The sequence below is a fragment of the Schistocerca serialis genome, chromosome 3, assembly GCF_023864345.2.
Source record: "Schistocerca serialis cubense isolate TAMUIC-IGC-003099 chromosome 3, iqSchSeri2.2, whole genome shotgun sequence".
Lineage (NCBI taxonomy): Eukaryota > Metazoa > Arthropoda > Insecta > Orthoptera > Acrididae > Schistocerca > Schistocerca serialis.
The window spans coordinates 409,309,871-409,336,186 of record NC_064640.1 but is presented as its reverse complement, the minus strand read 5'-3'; the positions used below and the strand labels follow the sequence as shown (position 1 = coordinate 409,336,186).

The window sequence follows — 26,316 nt, the reverse complement described above, 5'->3', positions numbered from 1 at the left end:
AAAATATCTAAACATTCATTACCGGTCTAGTTATTTATTTTAATTATATTTGTTTTATGTTTCAAATTGTTATTTTACATTTTCTGTGTGACTGTAAAAGGACCATATAGAGCATCGTATTTGAGGACGAGGAACTTGTTTATCTGGTGATTCCAAAAGGCTCAATGGCACAGGTACAGTCATCAGATGTATGCCGCTTTTGATGTTGGAAGAACTTTGTGAGAAGATTTTCAGATCTAGTTCTGCTGAATGATTATGATGTCAGTCTCCATAGTCTCCACACAATATAATCAAGCTGCAGTCACTAGTACATAATCAGTTCTCTTCTCCAAGGCTTATGAATGTATTGAAATATACCTGATACAAATCACGATTTAAAATCCTGATGAATTTTGCTTTATAGTGTATTCTCTATCATGTATGTTATGTGAAGAAACTTCATTCATTTTATGTGCAGTATGCAGCAAAACGTTATGTTTTAACCATTTTTATACAGATTGTCATTACTGTAATGATTTTGTATCATAATAATGAGCTACTAATTATTTCAAATTAACAAAATACACACGTGTGAAAAGGTGAACTGGAAAACAAAAATTAAGGTAAAACATAAAATAATAATTTGAAACATAAACAAATATAAGTAAATAAATAAGTGGGCTAATAATGAATGATTAGATATTTGGATTAGGTACAAGGGTGAGTCAAATGAAAACCTTAAATCCGTAATACCAAATCGAAATTTTGTGCTGTTGTCCTGTAAAGTGGTAAGCATGCTACAAACAGCGTGCAGAATGGTCTGTAGGTGGCAGCATGGTGCAGATGCACACATACTGTCACAGTATCAGCATAAAGATGGCCGTCCCACTTGCGACTGGCCCCAGGGAAGAACAGCATTCTGTTATTCGGTTTTTGCGTAGTGAAGGTGTGAAGCCTATTGAAATTCATCGATGAATGAAGGTTCAGTATGGTGATGCATGTTTGTCACAGCAGCAATTCTATGAATGGAGTAGGAAGTTTGCAAATGGTGTGACTTCAGTGGAAAATGCTCCTCATCCAGGCCAGGCACAATGAGTTGTGACTCCACAGAACATTGCAGCAATTGAAGCCATAGTGAAGGAAAACCGCCAAGTGACACTGAATGACATTGCAGCATGTTTACAGATTAGTCATGGGTCAGCACACCACACAGTGCATGATGTGCTCCAGTTTCACAAAGTGTCTGCAAGATGGTGCCACAGTAGTTGACTCCTGAAATGAGAGAATGACGTGTTGATGCTTGTGAAGAACTTCTTCGGCACTTTGAACGAGAAGGTGATGGCTTCCTTGCAAGAATTGTAACTGAGGATGAAACCTGGGTTCACTTCCACCAACTGTAAATGAAGAGAGCGAGCAAGGAATCGCGCCATTCCTCATCAGCAAAACCAAAGAAGTTTTGAACAGAACCATTAGCAGGGAAGGTTATGCTGACTCTCTTTCAGGACAAAAAAGGCTTCATTTTGGAGCATTACATACCTAGAGGGACCACTGTCACCAGTGCATCGTACACAGATCTCCTAAAAAATCATCTGCGCCCTACAATCAAATCAAAGTGATGTGGATTGCTGTCAGCAGGTGTCCTTTTGCAACATGACAATGCAAGGCCCCACACTGTCTGTACAACAGTTGCAACAATCACAGACCTGCATTTTGAGTGTCTTCCTCATCCACCATACTCACCAGACCTTGCCCCAAGTGATTTCCATATGTTTGGACCACTCCAAAACGCAATGGGAGGAAAGAAGTTCCATTCCAATGAAGAAGTATGCCACGCAGTGCATGAGTGGTTGCACGGACTACCAAAAGAATTTTTTTCTAAAGGAATTTATGCACTTTGTAAGCGCTGGAGGACTTGCATTGAGCGTGAGGGAGATTATGTTGAAAAGTGATACAGCTTTGTACCACTTCCGCACAATAAATAATATTTTAAAAAATATTTAAGGTTTTCATTTGACTCACCCTCGTATGTGCAAAATACTCTGACAGCACATTGTGCATGTCTTATTTTGCAAAAATGGTATTTCAGAAACTAGCTTTATTACACATGGATGTCTGTAGCTTGAAAGGTTCTTTAATTTATGTTGTAACAAAGTTTTCATATTTCAGATTTAATTGCTGGTGGTGGGGTGTTTTGCAAAATTTCAAATTATTACAAAATTTGATTATTCAGTTTCCAAAAATGTTAATTACATATCGATTTTTATATGAGAAACATTTTTTATATATTATCATTTCAAAGATATTCTCCTCAAACTTAATATGCCAAGTTACCTTTTGGGGTGTGTTTTAGTCTTGATAGTGAAGCTGGATACAAACAAAACAAGACATATTGCATTATTTTGCCCCCCCCCTCCCCCCCCCCACCCCCCCCCCCCACCCCCGCCCCTTACACACCCACCACGGTTCATCAAGAAGGAGTATTAACACTCGGGAATGTTTCCTTGTAAGTAGCACAGATGTATGGTTGGCCTATCATTTCACTTGGCCTGAAAATACAATTCGACAACTTTATAGAATGTGTAGTGATATTTCAGATCCCACAAAATACACAGACTTGAAAAAATGGCTCAGGACATGGTGTGGGATATCGTTGACTTAGTTAACAAAAAGAGGTTCCACTAGGTACACGATGGCAACATTCTTTAAGAAATGAAAGGAAGCATAATTTGGCTATCACTGTCTTAACAATGATGTTGGAGACAGATCACAGGCTTTACTTGGACACAGATATGGAAAGAAACCAGCTATTTCCTTTCATTGTAACCACGTTAACATTCATCTGAACTGCAGTATGCAAGACCTAAATATTAACTGCCAGACAGTGATCAGAACCTCACTCCTCCCAAACACAAGTACAGTGTCCTGTATGCAGTACACTACATCTGGTTCATATAGTAAGGTTCCCCACACAGAGTTATGATCAACAGCCTCAAAGCTGGAAGATGAATTTTATTCTCAATGGCAGAGAGATGTTGTTGTTGTTTGGTCTTCAGTCTGAAGACTGGTTGATGCAGCTCTCTATGCTACTCTATCCTGCACAAGCCTCTTTGTCTCCAAATAACTACTGCAACTTACGTCCTTCTGAATCTGCTTACTATATTCATCTCTTGGTCTCCTGCTATGATTTTTATCCCGCCCCCCCCCCCCCCCCCCCCCCACACACACACAATAAATTGGTGATGCCCTGATGTCTCAGAATGTGTCCTATCAACCAACCCAGATCTCAATCTAGCACTTACACTCAGATTGCTTGTTGCTTGTAGTTTCACAGAAGTCCTGCATATATCGATACAGTCACTTAAGATCCAGCTAGCAACTGCACTAGACTTCCTTTATGCTTGTTCGAGCATGCCATGCCTGACCATCTTCTCACCTGCTAGTCACTCAGTCACCTGCTGTAGGATCACGGCACATGAACATTAGACGAAGGAAAGCAAAACTTGATTTGAAAGAATATATCATGATTGAGAAAGATGGTGGCCATAAAAGTGTCTGGGAGTGATTTTTATCAATGACTGATATGGATGGAAATCCTGCCTGCTTTGTATCTGGTGCTACACTCTCCTGCCTTACAAGTCCACCACCACATATCTGAAGGCACATGTTAGCATAACACTAGAGTGTGAGTTCAAAACATTTCCAGTTTTGGTGAAAGTTACAGTAACTGAAAACTGTGTAGAAATGGTGCCAGAGATCTTTGTTCATTTGCATTAAAATCAGGTGGAGAATTTAGCATTCTTTCAGGAGCTTGCAAAAATTGGCTTAGAATTGGAATGTGTGGACATCTCCAAAAGTTTGCCTCATCTTACGATAGTAGCACAAAACACTGAAAGACAAGCCAATGAAAAACAGGTGAATACAATGCCCACCACTGCCCAGGCCATAGGCTCTTGACTGCATGTTTGTGTATACTGTATATGTGGACCAAAACATATCAGAAAAACTATTACATATCTATTACTGTGCACCTAGTTAATGTTAATCATAAGTAGGCACAGTGAAAGTTGGTGTTCGTGACTACACACTTTTCTGAAAAAGGAAAAATCTGGATAATTTATTAAGAAGCACATCAAAGAGATTTATTTAACTTAGTAGTAAATCCCAGCATCTTAATAATATTTTATTTGTCACTGACCAAGGCACAAATATATGCAAAGCACTGCAATCCTTTCAGCGTTATACAAATTCTGAACACAGTCCTGAAATATTTGAAAACTGAGTTTTCAGTGTTTTTTTTCTACGATTTATGCTGCCAAAGACTAAGGTTTCCATAAGCTCTCTTTTTCTCCCAACACATTCTCTTTTTGAGGCAAGAAAATGTGTCTGCACAGATTTCATAAAAACCTACAAAATGTCATCTATTTTAGGCTCTGAGAAAAAGTGCGTGTTTTGAACAAAGGACATCAGTTATTGTTGTAAATAATTGTAAATAAATGCTACTGTAATGTCTTTGACAAGTTTATTTTTATGTTGTTTGCAGAAACAGCTATAAGTTATCTATCATGCATTCAACTGCTGTGTTCTGTCTTCTGCATTATATCCTTTGATGTTGTTTCTGCTGCCCTTGGATGCAGTGTTGTCAACCGGTGGGATTCATCCCATATTGTGGAAAATTTTGACAATTATTTTTCAGAAAGGGACAAAGGTGATTTTTTTGCAAAATGTGAGGTGAATATGAAACATTTAATTGCTATCTCTAACATAATGTAGTAATGGTTATGGTACATACAGCAGCAGCAATTGATAAACATTTCATAGAAGTTAAGCACGTGAAACCACCAACAGTCATTTGTGCAACCAGCAATCAGCATTCTCACTATGGGCACAATAGGTCTGCTTACACAACAGTAACAAACATACACTGTTATAGGTATGATTGTCAAGTAACATGAAAATAAGGTGAAACAGCTCATGAAAGCAATTATATGCACCCACTGACTGTCATTTGTTCAACCAGCACTTAGTACTCCCATTGTACTATATACTGTTAGTTTAAATTTCCTTTCGTTTGCACAACTTAAATGCAACATTATTTATGATTGAGTGACACATGTGAAACATTGTCAAATTCCTGAATACACAATGCATCTCAGAATGCAAGCTAGACGGGAGGCCAAGTCAAGCAGTATGATAAGCTGTAATGTAGCATGTTGGTATATGGCATTGTTTGAAGTGGTTTAGTTTGCTCAGCTCAGTGTCACTCAAAGTAATTGTTTTTATTTGTTGTTACTTGGATTTGGTCTTGTGGGTGATTCTTGCTCTTATTAAATAGCAATTGTTTCTGAGTGGTTTGTTTCATATTCATTTAAGAACATCAGACAGTGGTCCTTTGAGTGCAAAGAAATTGAAATTCAGGTACCTTGAATTAGATCCAGAAAAACATACTAAAACTTTCCCAAACTCTTGGCTTCAAATTGATGGATTTAAAGGGTGGTTGGAGGCCATCGAAGATGACAACAGAAAGGTACGGAGCAAAGTGTGTAATGTGATTATTTTATTTATCATGTTAAAAGTACAGAAATATCAAAAAAATATATAAGTGTTGACATAATTTTACATAAAAGAAGACCAAAAATTGGACACCTCAAGTGCATTTGGTGTAGCTCTCATAAGGTGTTGCATGGTGCGGGTGGTTGGTGATGAGGAACACTGAAGGAAATGGCTGTTAGTCTGCTCAGCACCACACTGGCAGAGAACTGAATCCACAGAGAAACTCCAAGTCCGCAGATTGGACTTGCATCTCATTGTGTTTGATCATAATCTATTGAGAGACCTCCATATTGACCACTTCTCTGAATGTCCGGGGGGAAGTTCTTCCTTTGCAGCCATCCATTCTCCCAAATACTAAGATTTCTCCCACCATCATGAGATCCTTGCCACATGTGGATTCTCAATGACAGCCTCAGTAGTTGTCAAGAAGCTCTTTCTCTCTTTCTTGATTTCAGCCTAGGATGTGCGGGCTGATGATCATATAGTGGATGGGCTTCCTTCGTTGTGGCCTTACTTTTCTCATATCTTGCAGCTACCTCACGTCTCATTTCAGTGGGAGCTATGCCAGCAAGGCATTTGAGTTTGTCCACAGGAGTAGGTCTTAAGGAACCTGTGATAATCTGGCAAGACTCATTTAGAGCCACGTCAATGTTCCTGGCATGACTGGACTTGTACCGTACCGAACATGCATATTCAGCAGTGAAATAACATAGAGCAAGCACACTTGAGTGCATAGTGCATGGATTATCACACCATGATGTACCTGTCAATTTTTGCACTATGTTATTTCTGGGTGCCACTTTCTGTTTGTTGATTAGGCAATGCTTTTTATATGTTAGCGCGCGATCCAGAGTTACTCCAAGATATTTGAGAGTAGGATTATGTTTGAGTATGATACCTCCCCAGGATATATTTAAGGATCTATTAGCCTGTTTATTCTTCAGGTGGAAAGCACAGGTTTGAATCTTGGTAGGATTAGGTTTCAAGCAATTCCAATGATAGTAAACAGAGAATTCTTCCAAAGATTTTGATAGCATATCTTCTACAGTCTCAAAACAGTCAGCCTGAGTAGTGATAGCGCAGTCATCAGCATAATTAAAGCTTCAAGTTCCTTCAGGGATACGTTGATTGTTGGTATAGTTGTTGAATAATAGTGGCACAAGCACACTGCCTTCTGGTAGCCCATTTTTCTGAGTTCTACATCTACTTTTCTTACCCTGAAATTCGACAAAAAATCTGCAGTTCAGGAGAAGGTTTCTAATATTGCACATGAGTGTGAAGTCTTTAGTTATATCATACACTTCATTCAGAAGGAGCCGATGGCTGATCGTATTGTAAGCCGTGGATAGATCGATAAAGACAGCACCTGTAATGAGCCGTTTCTTATATCCATCTTCGATATGTTGTGTTCAGTTTAATATTTGAGACATGCAGCTTTTCCCTCCTCTGAAACCTGCTTGCTGTGGTATTAGAAGAGGCTTCACCTTTCTAATCATTCTCTGAAGAATGAACCTTTCCAGTATTTTGTAGAGGTGACAGAGTAAGGAGCTAGGTCTATAATTTTTGGGATCTTTCCTATCCTTTCCTCGTTTCAGTATGGCAATTGCTCTTGCTTTTCACCATACTTTACAGATCTTGCATTCTCGAATACAGTTATTCATGAAATCCAGTAACCAAAGAATTGTAGCAGGACCAAAATTCTTGATTTGTTCAGATTTGCCATAAAAGCAAACTTGAGAAACATGCTTCTCAAGCTAAACACATTAAAAATGTTAAAACTGTGCAATATAACACAGCTATTGTTGATTGATTTTTGAAAATGTGTGGTGAAAGCAGAGATGCAGAAAAAGTGAAGATAGCTGAAATAAGACGAGTAACTTTTTTTGTGGAGCATAATGCTACATTTTCAAAAGTGGACCATCTTGTTCCTGTGTTAAAAGATGTTTTCCCTGACTCCAAAATTGCTTCAGAGGTGACTTTAGGTCATATAAAATGTACCAATATAGTACAAAATGTTATTGCAAAGGTGGAAACTGATTAAACAGTCCTGTTACTAAAGGACATTAAATGTTCTATTCTTGTGGGTTAGAGTACAGACATAGTCAGATAGAAAACATATGTGTGTTTTAGTGAAATATGTGTCACCAATTGATGGACTCGTGAAAACACAACTTCTGGAACTGATCCCTTTGGATGCAAAGACTACTGGGCAGAAAGCCTTTTTATAGCTCCAGAGAGTCTGTTGAAAGAGAAGGATAATGCAATTAGAAATGTAATTGGCATGGCATGTGACAATGCCTCTGTAATAATGGGAAGCCACAATTCTGTTATAACAAGACTTAGGAACACTGTACCAGATCAGATTATTCTCAACTGTATTCATCTGCTTTAGTTGCAATTAAGGCATGTGAGAAGCTTCATAGATCCTGTGATAAATTAATAAGGTCAATGGCAAGCTACATATCTGACAGTGCAAAGTGCTGCACTATTTTGCAAGAATTTCAAGAATTTTTTGGAGTCGAATGTAAGCAGGTGCTTAAATTATTGGGTACACGTTGGCTTGTTTTATATGCATGCATTGTTTGTCTGTCAGAAAACTGGGATGTATTTTCACACTACTTCCAGTTATCAACTGTTGAAGATAAATTGAAGTCTGCAGAAATTATTCTTCATGAATTAGAAAATTCATATACTAAAGCTTACATGTTGTTTGTAAAATATGTTTAGGTTTACTTCAACAGTTTTGACACCCTTTTCCAAATGTCATTATACCCCATCAGTATCAGTGTATCTTGGCTCCAGATGTGACCAGTTATTACACAAACTCTCCCTATGGAATGTGAAAAGGGAATTCATCAATTAAGACTTAAATGCCTTGATTTTTGTATCACAGCAACTGAAGGAATGAAGAAACATCTATATATGTACAACACATTTTTTGGAAACTTAAAATTCATAGAGCCAAATATTGCATTAACAAGTGACAGAAGGTCCCAGATAAAGGATTCATTATGTGTTGCATCAAAGTTTGGAGGATTTGATCTAAATACCATAACAGTTGAATGGAGCAGTCTTGCAGTTGTACCTGTGTGAAGTAGAATGTTTGATTTGCCCTGCTGGAACATGCATATCAGATGCTAATGTAGGTAAGATGTATAAGTACCATAAGGGTTAAAATTGGATATTTTTGGGTGAATTGGATTTCGAAGCACAAGAAAGCAATTCTAAACAAAAGACACATCTGCAGGCTGTAAGCTCATCTTCCAAACTTAAAAAAAAACTTTCTTGTTCAGATAAAAGCAGAGAGAATATTTTTATTTGAGCAACTGAAGGTACTCTGGATTTTCATGGAGTCATCACCGTCAAAGCTTCAAGAAAATTGACTGCACAAGTAAATTACACACAGTTCTGTGCAAAGACTCTACTATGAGAAATGAGTTTCATGTGCTCACACCAAAGCTGAAGCCATTGTTACACCTGGTTTATAAACACATTCATTAGACATTACTATAGGTATGCCTAGTGGTAGTTCTTGCTTCAGTGTTGCAACAGATGGAAGCAATGAGGACACTATGAAAACGTTCCCTATTCTGATACAGTACTTTGATACCTAGTCATAATACTAACATGGAACATGCTTTTTCTCTTGTAAACACACAGTGGACCAAAGACAGGTATAGATTTAAAACAAAAAAACATAAAAGTTGTTGTATGTGTCCAGTACTATTTCAAACACATGAAACAAAACATTTGAGAAACAAAAAATGTTAAGACAGATTTCTTCATCCTCCAAATATTCATGACATACAAGGGAAAAAAACAATGAGATAACCAAGTGAACAGTTTGTTCACAAAGTGACGAGCAAAGTCTCCCTAGTTCTGAATCAGCAGGAGTCAGTCAACTGTGGTCCACTCATGGTTTTACATCCAGCCACTGCCAATCTCGGCAATCTAATATGAACATAGCATATGTAGCCATTGTGAATTGACTAGTATGCTGTGTTGAGTTCCTTTACATCTATTGATGAGTGATGATGAAGCAGTTACTGTCCCATCACAGGCAATGCCAGGTACTCCTTCAACTCCTTGGAGAAGGACAAGGGGTAGCACTTTACGCAGCAAGGAAAATAAGTAATGATGTCACTAAATGTTGCAAGCAGGAGAGCAGGAGTTGCTCCATCCTGTTTCAGTGGCAAGATGCACCATTACAGAGGCAGGGGTAATTTCCAGCTCTGTTAAATTACTTAGCAGAGTTTGCAAAGAAAATCCTGGAAAATCACCATAAACTCCAAGCAAAAAAGTGGTAAATTTCAGTTCAAATTTTTCTGTTTGACAGTTGTTTGAAGCTGCCTTCCCCTGAGCCATAGTAAAGTGTGGCAATTGTAATTGGGTCTAGTATATTGAGTGAGTCAGAATAGGTTTTCACTTTTATTTTCTTCTGTCAGTTCATTTTGTAATTTTTATGACAGGGGACAATGGTTTTTTCATTTATATTTTGTTGTTTCATTTATATTTTGTTGAGGAAATTTTGATGATTTACAAATGCATGTGGCACAGTCTCATCAAAGTCATCTTTTGAGCAACCTATATATTTGTCATCTTGCAAACTTTCTATGCTTACAAGAATAATTTTAAATTGCAATATTGCATATTTTATGGGAATATTTACAGTAATTATATTTCATGAACCATGAACCATGGACCTTGCCGTTGGTGGGGAGGCTTGCGTGCCTCAGCGATACAGATAGCCGTACCGTAGGTGCAACCACAACGGAGGGGTATCTGTTGAGAGGCCAGACAAACGTGTGGTTCCTGAAGAGGGGCAGCAGCCTTTTCAGTAGTTGCAAGGGCAACAGTCTGGATGATTGACTGATCTGGCCTTGTAACAATAACCAAAACGGCCTTGCTGTGCTGGTACTGCGAACGGCTGAAAGCAAGGGGAAACTACAGCCGTAATTTTTCCCGAGGGCATGCAGCTTTACTGTATGATTACATGATGATGGCGTCCTCTTGGGTAAAATATTCCGGAGGTAAAATAGTCCCCCATTCGGATCTCCGGGCGGGGACTACTCAAGAGGATGTCGTTATCAGGAGAAAGAAAGCTGGCGTTCTACGGATCGGAGCGTGGAATGTCAGATCCCTTAATCGGGCAGGTAGGTTAGAAAATTTAAAAAGGGAAATGGATAGGTTGAAGTTAGATATAGTGGGAATTAGTGAAGTTCGGTGGCAGGAGGAACAAGACTTCTGGTCAGGTGACTACAGGGTTATAAACACAAAATCAAATAGGGGTAATGCAGGAGTAGGTTTAATAATGAATAGGAAAATAGGAATGCGGGTAAGCTACTACAAACAGCATAGTGAACGCATTATTGTGGCCAAGATAGATACGAAGCCCACACCTACTACAGTAGTACAAGTTTATATGCCAACTAGCTCTGCAGATGATGAAGAAATTGAAGAAATGTATGATGAAATAAAAGAAATTATTCAGATTGTGAAGGGAGACGAAAATTTAATAGTCATGGGTGACTGGAATTCGAGTGTAGGAAAGGGGAGAGAAGGAAACATAGTAGGTGAATATGGATTGGGGGACAGAAATGAAAGAGGAAGCCGCCTGGTAGAATTTTGCACAGAGCACAACATAATCATAACTAACACTTGGTTTAAGAATCATGAAAGAAGGTTGTATACATGGAAGAACCCTGGAGATACTAAAAGGTATCAGATAGATTATATAATGGTAAGACAGAGATTTAGGAACCAGGTTTTAAATTGTAAGACATTTCCAGGGGCAGATGTGGACTCTGACCACAATCTATTGGTTATGACCTGTAGATTAAAACTGAAGAAACTGCAAAAAGGTGGGAATTTAAGGAGATGGGACCTGGATAAACTAAAAGAACCAGAGGTTGTACAGAGATTCAGGGAGAGCATAAGGGAGCAATTGACAGGAATGGGGGAAATAAATACAGTAGAAGAAGAATGGGTAGCTTTGAGGGATGAAGTAGTGAAGGCAGCAGAGGATCAAGTAGGTAAAAAGACGAGGGCTAGTAGAAATCCTTGGGTAACAGAAGAAATATTGAATTTAATTGATGAAAGGAGAAAATATAAAAATGCAGTATGTGAAACAGGCAAAAAGGAATACAAACGTCTCAAAAATGAGATCGACAGGAAGTGCAAAATGGCTAAGCAGGGATGGCTAGAGGACAAATGTAAGGATGTAGAGGCCTATCTCACTAAGGGTAAGATAGATACCGCCTACAGGAAAATTAAAGAGACCTTTGGAGATAAGAGAATGACTTGTATGAATATCAAGAGCTCAGATGGAAATCCAGTTCTAAGCAAAGAAGGGAAAGCAGAAAGGTGGAAGGAGTATATAGAGGGTCTATACAAGGGCGATGTACTTGAGGACAATATTATGGAAATGGAAGAGGATGTAGATGAAGATGAAATGGGAGATACGATACTGCGTGAAGAGTTTGACAGAGCACTGAAAGACCTGAGTCGAAACAAGGCCCCCGGAGTAGACAATATTCCATTGGAACTACTGACGGCCGTGGGAGAGCCAGTCCTGACAAAACTCTACCATCTGGTGAGCAAGATGTATGAAACAGGCGAAATACCCTCAGACTTCAAGAAGAATATAATAATTCCAATCCCAAAGGAAGCAGGTGTTGACAGATGTGAAAATTACCGAACTATCAGCTTAATAAGTCACAGCTGCAAAATACTAACACGAATTCTTTACAGACGAATGGAAAAACTAGTAGAAGCCAACCTCGGGGAAGATCAGTTTGGATTCCGTAGAAATACTGGAACACGTGAGGCAATACTGACCTTACGACTTATCTTAGAAGAAAGATTAAGGAAAGGCAAACCTACGTTTCTAGCATTTGTAGACTTAGAGAAAGCTTTTGACAATGTTGACTGGAATACTCTCTTTCAAATTCTAAAGGTGGCAGGGGTAAAATACAGGGAGCGAAAGGCTATTTACAATTTGTACAGAAACCAGATGGCAGTTATAAGAGTCGAGGGACATGAAAGGGAAGCAGTGGTTGGGAAGGGAGTAAGACAGGGTTGTAGCCTCTCCCCGATGTTGTTCAATCTGTATATTGAGCAAGCAGTAAAGGAAACAAAAGAAAAATTCGGAGTAGGTATTAAAATTCATGGAGAAGAAATAAAAACTTTGAGGTTCGCCGATGACATTGTAATTCTGTCAGAGACAGCAAAGGACTTGGAAGAGCAGTTGAATGGAATGGACAGTGTCTTGAAAGGAGGATATAAGATGAACATCAACAAAAGCAAAACAAGGATAATGGAATGTAGTCTAATTAAGTCGGGTGATGCTGAGGGAATTAGATTAGGAAATGAGGCACTTAAAGTAGTAAAGGAGTTTTGCTATTTGGGGAGCAAAATAACTGATGATGGTCGAAGTAGAGAGGATATAAAATGTAGGCTGGCAATGGCAAGGAAAGCGTTTCTGAAGAAGAGAAATTTGTTAACATCCAGTATTGATTTAAGTGTCAGGAAGTCATTTCTGAAAGTATTCGTATGGAGTGTAGCCATGTATGGAAGTGAAACATGGACGATAAATAGTTTGGACAAGAAGAGAATAGAAGCTTTCGAAATGTGGTGCTACAGAAGAATGCTGAAGATTAGATGGGTAGATCACATAACTAATGAGGAAGTATTGAATAGGATTGGGGAGAAGAGAAGTTTGTGGCACAACTTGACCAGAAGAAGGGATCGGTTGGTAGGACATGTTCTGAGGCATCAAGGGATCACCAATTTAGTATTGGAGGGCAGCGTGGAGGGTAAAAATCGTAGAGGGAGACCAAGAGATGAATACAGTAAGCAGATTCAGAAGGATGTAGGTTGCAGTAGGTACTGGGAGATGAAAAAGCTTGCACAGGATAGAGTAGCATGGAGAGCTGCATCAAACCAGTCTCAAGACTGAAGACCACCACACACACACATATTTCAATTCAAAGTGTAAGTTAGTAAACCAACTGTGTGAAAGATAAATATCTAACAATATTGCTTTTTAATATCTTGCACTATATCAGCTTTGTTTATCATGCAGTATTTGGTGAACACTCATCCTTGTATGGGTAGTGAAGTCTACTTCAGTACTCACACAAAGATGCATGTTCACTAAAGGTTGCACAATAAACAAAGCTGATATATGAGATTCAGTCAGAAGTGGAAGTCAGTTACAAGAACTGCTATGAAATGGTCATGACTGAAATAACCTGTGCCTGGAAAAAAAGTATTATCATGGTAAAATAAATGTTGTATTTGATGACAAATGTATTGATTAAACTGCAGATACCAAAGCAACAAAATATATGTAAATTTACTACAAAACTCAATGACCTGAGGAAGCTGTTCAGCAACTGGCCTTAGACTTGAGGTCACCAAAGTTTGAGAATTTACGTAATACCTAACAATATTATGATTTGGACAATCACAATATTTCTAAAATTAGCTGAATAATGAATGTGCTTTGAATGAAAGAAAAGTACATTCAGAACTATTTTGAAATGTGCTCACCTTCTCGGTACTTTTTAGTTGGTTGTGGCAAGCAGATTGGGGCCACATGATCTCCATCCAGTTTCAATGGTTTATTTAATTGCAACAAAGCAATATCATGGGAGAAATTTTGTGCAACATAGTCATGAGTGACAATTCTGGTGACATATACTCGTTGCTCGAAACCTGGTAAAAATAAGCACATAGAATGCAGAACTTCTGCAGAAACATTACATGAAAGCATGTTACATATAATAATAACATGCTCTTATAATAATAATAAAATTAATTGCAGCCAAGTAACACTTCTCAGTACAAATATTGCAACAAATGTCCAAAAACTCTCAAGATGAACATTATTATTACTTACACTGCTTGACAATCAATAAAACTTAAAATGTCACTTTGAGCATAAACAAGCCTGAACTCTTTTAAATTCTTCACTCATGAATTAAATTTGTTGTACATGACTTTTACAGTGAGTAGGGAGTTATATTGTTGATCTCATATGTTGTAGATAATACTAAATGATGAAATAATCCTCTCAATTTATTTCGATTGGCTGAGCCTGCACATTTTAAATTTTGTAAAAGTCTTAAGGCTACCACACTAAACAGACAAGGGACCATCACTCCTACCAACAAAGATTGTGGTAAAATGAGCCTGAAGTGGTGTTAAGGTAGGAGATTACCAATAAAGTGGTAGTGACTGCCAGGCAGCAATGAGCAAATGTAGTAGCCCATTTGAAATTATTAGTGTAGAACAGATTCAATTCAATTCACAAAACATGTATGTAGCATCCTGATATTTCTCTGTCTGCATATTCAGAGAATGTTCTCTGCTAATCATAGGAATGATTTTGCCTAAAAACCACTGTCCTGTAAATGACCATGTATGCTAATAAATGTCAGCAATCATGTCAGGCTTCACTGCATATGATGGAGGGAACCATTGAGAGTGTAACCTGTTGTTGTTGTTGTTGTTGTCATTGTTGACTTCAGTCTGAAGACCTTTTCACCTCCTGTCAGTCTCATTTTTTAGACATTTGTATTCCCTTTTGCCTCCTTCATCTGCTGCATTTTTATATTTCCTCCTTTCATCAATTAAATTCAGTATCTCCTGTGTTATCAAAGGATTTTTACTACAACTTGTCTTTTTACCTATTTTATCCCCTGCTGCCTTCATTATTTCATCTCTTAAAGTTAAACATTCATCTTCTATTGTATTCTTTTCCCCTGTTCTAGGCAGTTGGTGTATAATGCTCCCTCCAAACCTATCAATTACCCCTGGTTCTTTCAATGTATCCAGGTCCTATTTAATTAATTTCCTAACTTTTTTTGCTAAATCTCTAGCTTTAATCTACAGTTCATAACCAATAAATTGTCATCAGAGTCCACATCTGCCCCTAGAAATGGCTTACAATTTAAAATCTGTTTTTGAAATCTGTCTTTGTGTCACATAATCAATGTGAAACCTTCCTGTGTCTCCACGCCTCTTCAACATAAACAGCCTCCTTTAGTGATTCTTAAACTAAGTGTCAGCAATGATTAAATTATGCTCTGTGCAAAATTCTACCATGTGGCTTCCACATTCATTTATCTTTCCCAGTCCATATTCCCCTACAGTTTCTCCTTCTTTTCCTTTCCCTATTCCTAAATTCCAGTCCCCCATATCAATTAAATTTTCATCTCCCTTAATTATCCAAATAACTTCTTTTATCTCATCATACATTTCTTAAGTTCCTTCTTTGTCTATGGAGCTAGTTGGCATATAAACTATTATTACTGTGGTGGGTGTGGGCTTGATATCTACATCTACCTTGGCTAAAAAAATGAGTTCACTGTGCCACTCGTAGTAGCTTACCCACATTCTTATTTTCATATTCATTATTAAAACTACTCCTGCATTACCCCTATTTAATTTTGTATTTATAACCCTGTGTTCGCCTGTTCCTTCTGCCACTAAACTTCACTAAGTCCCACTACCTCTAACTTCAAACCATCCATTTTATATTTTAAATTTTCTAATGTACCTGCAAGATTAAGGGATCTAATATTCCATGCTCCATTCTGTACAACACCATTTTTGTTCCTCCTGATCTATATCTACATCTACATCTACATCCATACTCTGCAAGTCACCTGACGGTGTGTGGCAGAGGGTACCTTGAGTACCTCTATCGGTTCTCCCTTCTATTCCAGTCTCGTATTGTTCGTGGAAAGAAGGATTGTCGGTATGCCCCTGTGTGGGCTGATTTTATCCTCATGGTCTCTTCGCAAGGTATACGTAGGAGGGAGCAATATACTACTTGACTCCTCAGTGAAGGTATGTTCTCGAAACTTCAACAAAAGCCCATATCGAGCTACTGAGCGTCTCTCCTGCAGAGTCTTCCACTGAAGTTTATCTATCATCTGCGTAATGCTTTCGCAATTACTAAATGATCCTGTAATGAAGTGTGCTGCTCTCTGTTGGATCTTCTCTATTTCTTCTATCAACGCTATCTGGTACAGATCCCACACTGCTGAGCAGTGTCTGTATCATTGATGCATGCAAGTCACCCCATCAGTGTCAAGGTCCATGATGCATGGGGTGTTACAAAATCAAAATTGTACCTGGATGCCTCAAGACATCTTATTACTTCACATGCTAACAAGACACAGAACTACTGCTCTATGGCTATACCTTTTTCAACTGGTACTAATTTCCAGCTGACATGCTGGCCATTAGAGATCAGAAACTATTTCACCTACATGAGAATAGAGGAAACAAAAATAAGTGAAAGCTTCAAACTTGGTGTACACCATACATGACTCAGATAAACCACATTAAGCTTAGATTAGCATTGCTTAACAGAGGACTTCAGTTCAACTTCCAAACATAAATGCACTATCTTGACTACCACACCACCTTGTCTGGTCACAACTAAAGCCCTCATCTGACAACAATTACAGTATGGTCACTATTGGAGAATAAAAATTAATATATCATAAAAAACACCTTAATCATGATGAAAAAGGTGGAAATGTGTGTGGACCATGTAAGATAATGGGGGGTAAAGGCCGATTGGGGAATAACAATGACCACAGCAAGATGTGGAAGGAAATTTAAACTCTCGACAGACAGGACTACATCAATCAAACACTATAATATGGCATATGCAGAAAGAAGAAGAAGAAAATACCCTATCCCCCCCCCCCTCCCCGCATCCCCGTCCCACAAACACATACAGACTTTTCCATAATAACAATATCTCAATACCTGGAAATGCTCGTTATCATCTCTGTGTTATTATTTTCAACAGGATGAATGGCATCAAGGAATGTTCTACAGTAACAGATTTACTCAGCTGTTGTGACACACTAGGCATGAATACTGTGTCCTACCTACACACTCATCATCCACAGTCCTGATGGTCTGGCCATCATATGATGTACAGCTGTGTGCGATGTGATAGACACCCACCTTACACAAATAGAGACCACGCTTTACAGACTCTAAAAGGGGCCTAATCTTTGACAGTGGTCAGAAAACATACTTCACACCATGTTTCCACAGAATATGACCAATCCTGGTAGAAATGCTACCTGCATAAAGTGAAATGGCTTTAGACTTAGGTGCCACCTCCTTATTTTCTTCACTCACATGATTCATGGTTGGCTGGTAGTGCAACATGCATCTGATCTGTCTTTCACTGTAATCATTCTAATGAAAGATTAGGTTAGATTAGATTAGATTAATACTAGTTCCATGGATCATGAATACGATATTTCGTAATGATGTGGAACGAGTCGAATTTTCCAATACATGACATAATTAGGTTAATTTAACAACATACTTAAGTTAATATAACAACTTTATTTTTTTGTGTTTTTTTGTTTTTCTTTATTTTTTATTTTATTTATTTTATTTTTTTTCTTTTTTTTCTTAATTTATATCTAAAAATTCCTCTATGGAGTAGAAGGAGTTGTCATTCAGAAATTCTTTTAATTTCTTCTTAAATACTTGTTGGTTATCTGTCAGACTTTTGATACTATTTGGTAAGTGACCAAAGACTTTAGTGCCAGTATAATTCACCCCTTTCTGTGCCAAAGTTAGATTTAATCTTGAATAGTGAAGATCGTCCTTTCTCCTAGTATTGTAGTTATGCACACTGCTATTACTTTTTAATTGGGTTTGGTTGTTAATAACAAATTTCATAAGAGAGTATATATACTGAGAAGCTACTGTGAATATCCCTAGATCCTTAAATAAATGTCTGCAGGATGATCTTGGGTGGACTCCAGCTATTATTCTGATTACACGCTTTTGTGCAAAGGTGACTTTGAGCTTAGTTAACTCAGTTGACAAACTTTCAGGGTCTAAGATGATGGGGGCTGTATGAACAAGGTATGAAGTACCCCCTTACACTGAGGCAGATGGTGATAACTATCAGCATGCATGTAGAAACTGGTGAGAATTGACTTTCTACAAATGGCTGTCCCAATATAACATAAACATTCCTCCTGACTAACACATCAATGAAGGGAAGGCAGCTGAGTTAACCCACCTCAAATTCATCTTTTGCCAGAATGATTACAGTGACAGACAGATCAGTTGTGCATTGTGCTACTGACCAACTGTGAATCAAGTGATTGATGAAGGTACCTAAGGCAATACCTAAGTTTGGGGCCTTTTTGTGATTTCTGCTTAAATTCTGCAAGGAATCCTGTTTTCTCTCTGGTCTAATAGCAGAGGGACTAAGTTATTGTTATATGTGGACCTGTCAGTAATTTATATTCACTATCAGCAACTTTTGACGCTGATTGTCATTGATTGTGTGGTGGCACTTTATTGTTTACCATTTTTGTGTGTGTGTGTGTGTGTGTGTGTGTGTGTGTGTGTGTGTGTGTGTGTGTTATCTTTCTGCATATGCCATATTTTGGTTCTTGATTGGTGTAGCCCCACATATTGAGGGCTTCAATTGCCTTGTACAGCAATCTCACATTGCATTTCTACCTAGAAAATGACAGGGTATTCACCTGTCAAAATATCAGTAGTTTGCACAGATGTCTCCTGGCTGCCTTTCTGTACATTGTTTGAATAGACAAATGGTTTGAATGTGTAAAGAAACTGTCTCTGATACTGATTTAAAGAAAATATGTCACAACTAGATAATAAAAATTTACAAAAGCAATGTTACACAATACAAATATATGCAAACCCATAGAACTGTAATCACCTAAAAACATTTGTATATCATAGGCAGCTGCATGTTTCAGAGTTGGACAGCAATTGGTGCTGTGAGTGAGAGAAGACAGTGAAGGTATACAACTTGATTTTTGAGGCATTATTTACTGGGTGGACTGTGACAGACATCAATTTCAGATAGAGGTAGCCAGAAGGTTAAATGTTCTGATGTTCATTGACTCTGGAAACAGTTTGTCATACAGGTACAGCAAATGTTGGCCAACAGCACTGTATGTTCTGATGATCAATATTTGATGCCTTGCAGTCAAGGGAATGCGACCATGTCTCCATCAGAACAATGATGTGTCTTTGACACTACCACAGAAAGGATAATATCACTAACAAAATAACACAGTTCTGTATATACTTTTTTGCTGCTGGAGGTTATCAAACTATGTATTGTTGTGAATTTTAAAATTTTTCTGGTGAATTGAATGCTGAAACAAATTTCAAGCTTGCAGATGGTCATCATTTAATTGATCTCACAATATTTTGACCGGGCAACAGCCAGCCATTTTCTGGTGAGCCATTGAAGACTGATGAAGACTTGCTCCATTCTGTCATATACAGGGTGCTCATTTTAACTGAAGACATTGAAATATCTGGAAAACTACAAATCAGATCAAAAAAGTTATAATCCCAATTTGTTTATTTTGGAAGGAGCATCCAACAACACCACACTTTACTTGCCACCCCTCTGTGTGTGGGTGGCAGGGAGCAACTTTGAAATCTTCGATGTGAACACTCATTTTTTATTGCAGACTATGATTCTACAGAAAAATCAACATACATTTTGTCTGAAGCATTTTCTTTGTTCCACCACAGATGGCACTGTAATTGGAGGGATAGAAATAGGTACACAATCATAATTTGATATTCTTCTCAATGGTTCTTGAATATTCCATGGCACGTGGGACCTCACCTTCATGCTGTGAGGGTAGGACAGGCCAGTATATGATAACTTCTAATTGGAAACACCATTTATGATCTTGTGTTCCTCCAACACATCAAATACCATATCAATGCACCATTGTGACTATAAAGCAAACTACGACATACCATAACAGGCAGTATATCGTGACTGAAGATCACATATTGTGCAGATGTAGGAGAGATAATGGCTCTAAACATTACAATATTTACACAGTGTTTATTGCCTGCACACGTACCTATCATTTGGAGAACAGATGTGTGATTTGACAATGAATGTTGCAACCACAGAAGACAAAACTGAAATGGTCCTGATTTAAGGAGAATGTCGGAGAGATGTTGAGGCTGCTGTTGCCTTGTATGCTGAGCATTTTACAGAGGTGTTCACTCTTGTTTGTTCCTTTATAAGGTTGTGAACAGCTTTATGTCTGATGGCAGTGTACAGACTGACAAAAGGAAGCAAAGTAAACTTATTACAGGAGAAGCTAATGAAATAGCTGTGCTAGCAGCAGTGCACCACAACCCAGAGATAAGCAACTGACAACTACGCTGTGATTCCAGTATGTCTGTAGGTAATATTGTCACAATACTGCATTGTCATAAGTAGCACCCATACCATGTGTCACTGGATCAAGATCTTCATGGCGCCAATTTTAATAACCAGGTACTGTTTTGTGAATGAGCATGTCAACAAACGCAAACGACTCCAATGTTCTTTGCCACAGTGCTATTTTCCAATGAGTCTACATTCACAATTCATGATAAAACAGCATAACGTGCATTACTGGAGTGTACACAATCCCCGTTGGTTACAGTAAATTGACCATCAACATCCTCAGTCAGTTAACGTATGGTGTGGCATCATGGGGAGCAAACTAATTGATCTGAATTTGACAGCATATTGAATGGACTCACACTGAATGGCTTTGGAACAGGAACTACCCAATACTACTGCAGGATGTTGCCCTGGATGTTCAACAATGTATGTGGTCTCAGCCTGACGGTTGTCCAATGCCTTATTAATTGGCCCACTAGGTCACCAGATTTCTTTCTGCCATGATATTTAAAAGATAAGATGTACCAGAGAGTGCCAACAGGCCACGAAGACATCGTTGATCACATCAGAAACATCTGTGCTGACATTCCCACAGACTGATTCTGTCCTGTGTACTGTCCTTTGAAAAACAGGTCACTAAGTCTACTGAAGCTGGTGATACTACTTTCAAACACTTACTCTACTTGGAATACAATCTTGTGAATGATATTTTCAATTATAAGTTATGAAATACTTGCTTGTCCTACCCTCACAGCATTGAGGTGGTGTTCCATGTGCCACTGAATATTCAAGGCTATTGAGTAGCATGTCGTAAACTATGACTGTGTGCCCTATTCTATTCCTTGAATTACAGTGCCATCTGCAGAGAAACAAAGAAAATGCTTCAGATGAAACCTATGTAAATTTTGCTGTAGAATCATAATCTGGGGGGGGGGGGGAAAAAAAAAAAAAAAAAAGGAAAAAAAAAAAAAGTTTCACATTGAAGATTTCAAAGTTACACCTCACCACCTATGCGTGAAGTGGGGGTGGGGTGGAGTGTGGTGGGAGGGTCGAGTGTGGTATCATTGGATGTCCCCCACCAAGAAAAGCAAATTGAAATTATAACTTTTCTGGATCTGATGTGTAGTTTTTGGGGTATTTCAATGTCTTTAGTTGAAATGAACACACTGTATACTGTGCTGCGAGTATTCTATGCATGCCGCTCACTGCAACCATTGGTGCAATCTCTCACCTTTGATTAGAACAAATTGTGGAGATGATGTGGTTCCACTCACTGTCCAACTGGAAGCTACTATGACAGTTCATCAGATTTTCCACCAGCTTATTTCTATGGGTCCTTTAATAATGGAGACCCAAAAAGATGTTGCTATGGTCAGAATGATAGACCTATCACACTCCATTGTATGTCCAGTATAAAAAAGTGTTCGGCGATAGTGGAACTGCTTGGTTGCAAACAAAGTTTCACAGTGCATGTGGTCTTTCCTACATAAGCCATACTACATAAGTATTTTGTTAATTCCAGCCTTCCACAATAAAAAGTCATCCTTCACTGATCCCAATGTGTCTGCAGTCTTAGACAGTGGAAGAAAAATCACTTTCACCTGAAATTTACAGAGGATTCTCACTATTTTAAACAAAATGAAGAAAAGCTGAAGGTTTTTGCCAGTGTGTTCTCCTCTTTATCCACTTTCTGATTCTTAGTTTTAACTGACAGTGCCCTGTTAATCTGCTGGGTGGAATATCAATTTCCTCTGAGCACCATCCGTAGGTGGATGAGCTCTTTAGGCAAACTATCTAGACCTGAGACAATGTGAGTTCTGTGTGCGCATTTTTTAAGCATGCTTGTGGTTTGTGATGGGTGATAAAAAATGTAAGTGTTGTGTGACTAGGGCCTCCTGTCTGGTAGACCATTTACTGGGTGCAAGTCTTTCGATTTGATGCCACTTTGGCAACTTGCACATCGATGGGGATGAAATGATGATGATTAGGACAACATAACACCCAGTCCCTAAGTGGGGAAAATCTTTCACACAGGCTGGAATCAAACCTGGGCACTTGGGATTGATATTCTGTCGCACTGACCACTTTTTAAAAATTTTTTTCTTTTTTAATGTTTTCATTATGAATCTACAATGCTACCACTTCTTTATCTTTTTTTTTTTTTTACAAGTGCTCTCCCGACTTTTTTTTATAATTTTAGAACCGCTTTTTTCTTTAGTGAGAAAAATAAATATAATAACCATGAGGGAGTTCAGAACACGGTACCTCCACTTTATGGACCAACAATGTGACCACTTTTTTTTTTTTTTTTTTTTTGTGGAACAGGATGCAGGGTAAACAAACAATCTTTATTCGTGCAATTGTGCTGTCATAGGGATAAGAAAAGTATCAAGACAGCAAAAACAATTTGCAAAACCATAAATTAATGTAAAGGCCGTCCCCCCACCCCTTTTTTTTACATGAACAAAGTAAATCACAGCCCTAGTCATGAGCGGGATTGAAAATGAAGTTATCATCTGCATTACAATCTGCCAACAGGTGGGGGGCAATTGTCTTCTCAGTACGCAGTATGCCAATATAATTGAACTGTGCAGTACTGTCTCTAGGTGTTCTGCTGCAGGAGTCTTCTCATTTCTGGAACACCCCAGCTGTTGGGCAGGTTGTGAAAAACACTTCCTAAAAAATTGGGAAAGTAAGTCCTGTATTTCGTATGACTCAGTATGAGCTCATGTTGTTCTTGTAAATACATCCAATAATCCATCACGGACTTAAAATTGTATGAAAAAAAATATTTTGTCGCATGTCCAGTGATCCAATTGATGGCATACGTGTTTTGTTTGGGAAAAAAAGTCTTGTTTGGTAGAAAAAGTACATCTGATGTGATTTCTGTGTAGTTAGTGTGCCGGAGGAAGGCCAGTATTCGACTCGTCAGCATCCAGACATCCCTCGCTGCACCACACACTAAACCATGTTCTTCCATTGCTAACAGTCCACAGTTTGTGCAAAGAGGAGGACCGACCATATGAAATGTATATAGTCGACTCCTGGTCACAAGTTTACAGTTTATAAGAATATATCACATCAATCTCGCTGCTGTTGACAGTAATGGAGTATGCACACCAAATAGGGTTCCAAGTTCTCATTGGGTATTTGAATTCCATTATATTGAGGCCATGGTGATACATCAAGCACCAATAGATCTCCTAAGTTGTGTGTATTCTCGTCGAAGATACTTTCAGATGAATATAACTATAATCAACAACAAATGAGGCAATGTGTACAAGAGAAGCCGAAATGTTACCCACCGCTATTGGGGTTTCGTACGCAGGTGGAATGAGTACTGCTATCAGAGCTTTCGTTGTTGCCAGTTTCGTATCATCTCTTGCATGTAAAGTGCCAAAGCTTTGTTTCGCATGTTTGTGAGGCTGAGGCCACCGTTCTGGAACTGTAGGGTTAACGTGTCATATTTGATCTTAAATAACATCCCAGTACTAACATTATAACCAAAGGCAGCCATGAGGCAGTCTGCAATACCCTTCGGTATTGGTAGGATCTGTGCTAAATGGGGCAGTCTTGATGCTATGTGAACATTGGTGTATGCCACATGTTGGATCATGTGAAAGGCTCTTAATGAGTTGTTGCGTATTGTCACACGAACATTCTGCAGAAGCCGCAGAGAACTCGTCGCCACCGACTGCCGTAGTGAATGGGTAAATGTGAGCCTCAGACATCTCAGCGATTCCACCGTATGAAACGGTCCCAGTACGTCTTCCAGTCCTCATCCAATGTGCATAATTTTGGATGTAATCATGTTAACAACACTGTCTGCTGCTGTTCCGTACGAGTCTAGATGTCTGACAGCCTGACACACTTCATGTCCTGATCTGACAAGAAGGATCAGGTCATCCGCATATGCACCACAAACAAAAGAGTTCTCATTAAGCGCTATCCCAGTAAGTGAGCGCCTCATAAAACACATCAGGGGCTTGAGTACTATCACAAACAGCATCATGGAGAGTGGGCACCACTGTTAATGGGAATTGAGCCTGCTTCCCAACCGTTTACACCCACCTTCGATGTAGCACCTTGTCTTAGCCTCATTACGATGGAGATGAAAACAGGTAGAGCCAACATTCAGTTCATGACTGACGCCAAGAAGGTATGGTTTATCCTGTCGAATGCACAATCGAAGTCCACAGATATCATCTTCAAGTGAGCCTTTGAGCCAAGAATGGCTCAGTCTTCAAAGGCTCACTTGAAGATGACTGTTGAAACATCATGCAATGAATTAAGTGGCAGCTGGCTGCTAAATCAAATCAAAATTTGTTTGGATATCCATTGTTACTTCTTGCAGTATACCAGACTAACATATTAACTTCAGTTATGTTTCATCATAAAGGTAAGATTAAAGTTGTTGGTTTCAAAGAGGCTTAAGAGTGAAAATAAATACTTCTGTGTACACAGTGTTTTCCAATTTCATTTATGCCATGACAGGTATTGTACACTCAACTAAGTTTAACCACAATCAACAGACAACATTGGGTCCTTTTTTGTGATTTTTCAAACGTTAGAGTTGTGCTGGCTGAAGTTTATTATGGGCCATTCATATGTTGTATGAATCATTTTCCTATGTTCTACTGTCAATTTTCCCTAGAAAATGATGTGTTATTCCTTTACATCATAATATAATCACTTTCTCACTGCTAGTATTCAGAAGTTGTGATTACATCAGGAAATAAGAGTGATCAACACACAGTATGTGGTTGACCCAGTCACATGGTTACACAAATAAACTCTTAGTTTTCTACTCTTGAAAATAAGACATCCTATCAAAATTTTTGTCATGGTGGCGTTCTCTTGGGCTGTCAGTATGTATAACACTGTTTCTGAACATCTCTCACTCTTATGAGGTGGAATCCAAAACTTTTGGGACTGGTGCTGCCATCTGGAAAGTAGGAGTAGTAGATCTTTGCATCGCTAGGTGGCGAGAGCTGCATATCTGATGAGTCAGTGTGCGGAGTGGCATTCAGCTGAGAGGATGTGTTGTGTGTCCACAGTGATTTCCGTAATACTCTGTGTTTGGTGTGTGGCTATTTTATGATGGATCCATGAACAGAACAGCACGTGTGTATCAAATTCTGTGTGAATCTCGGGTAAAGTGCTACAGAGAACCTTGCAATGATTCAACAAGTGTTTGGGGGGCAGAGCATGAGCTGTATACTTGTGTTTGAGTGGCATGCTCAGTTCAGGGCCGGCCGTACAGACGTCGAAGATGATGCTCACACTGGAAGGCCTGTTAGCCGCACAATGCCAGACAGTGTTGCCAAACTTCAACAATTGGTTCATGCAGATCAACGTCGAACCATTCAAGATCTTGCGGATGAAGTGGGTATTGGCTATGGGACATGTCAACAAATGTTGACTGATGAATTCGGCATGCATTGTGTCACCACAAAATTTGTGCCAAGGTTCTTGACCACCGATCAGAAGGTACAGCATGTTGAAGTGTGCATGGACCTTCGTCAGACTGCATCTGATGATCC

The 26,316-nt window shown here is 38.7% G+C and overlaps 1 protein-coding gene across 1 annotated transcript in view; it reads right to left on the bottom strand.

Annotated features, from left to right (window-relative positions):
• The window catches only part of LOC126470895 (trypsin-1-like), a 219,482-nt gene that overhangs the window by 48,726 nt on the left and 144,440 nt on the right, over positions 1–26,316 (bottom strand). Inside the window, exon 5 of the mRNA XM_050098919.1 lies at positions 14,083–14,247. Within this exon, the coding sequence (XP_049954876.1) occupies positions 14,083–14,247 (165 nt within the window). The remainder of the gene's footprint in view (positions 1–14,082; positions 14,248–26,316) is intronic.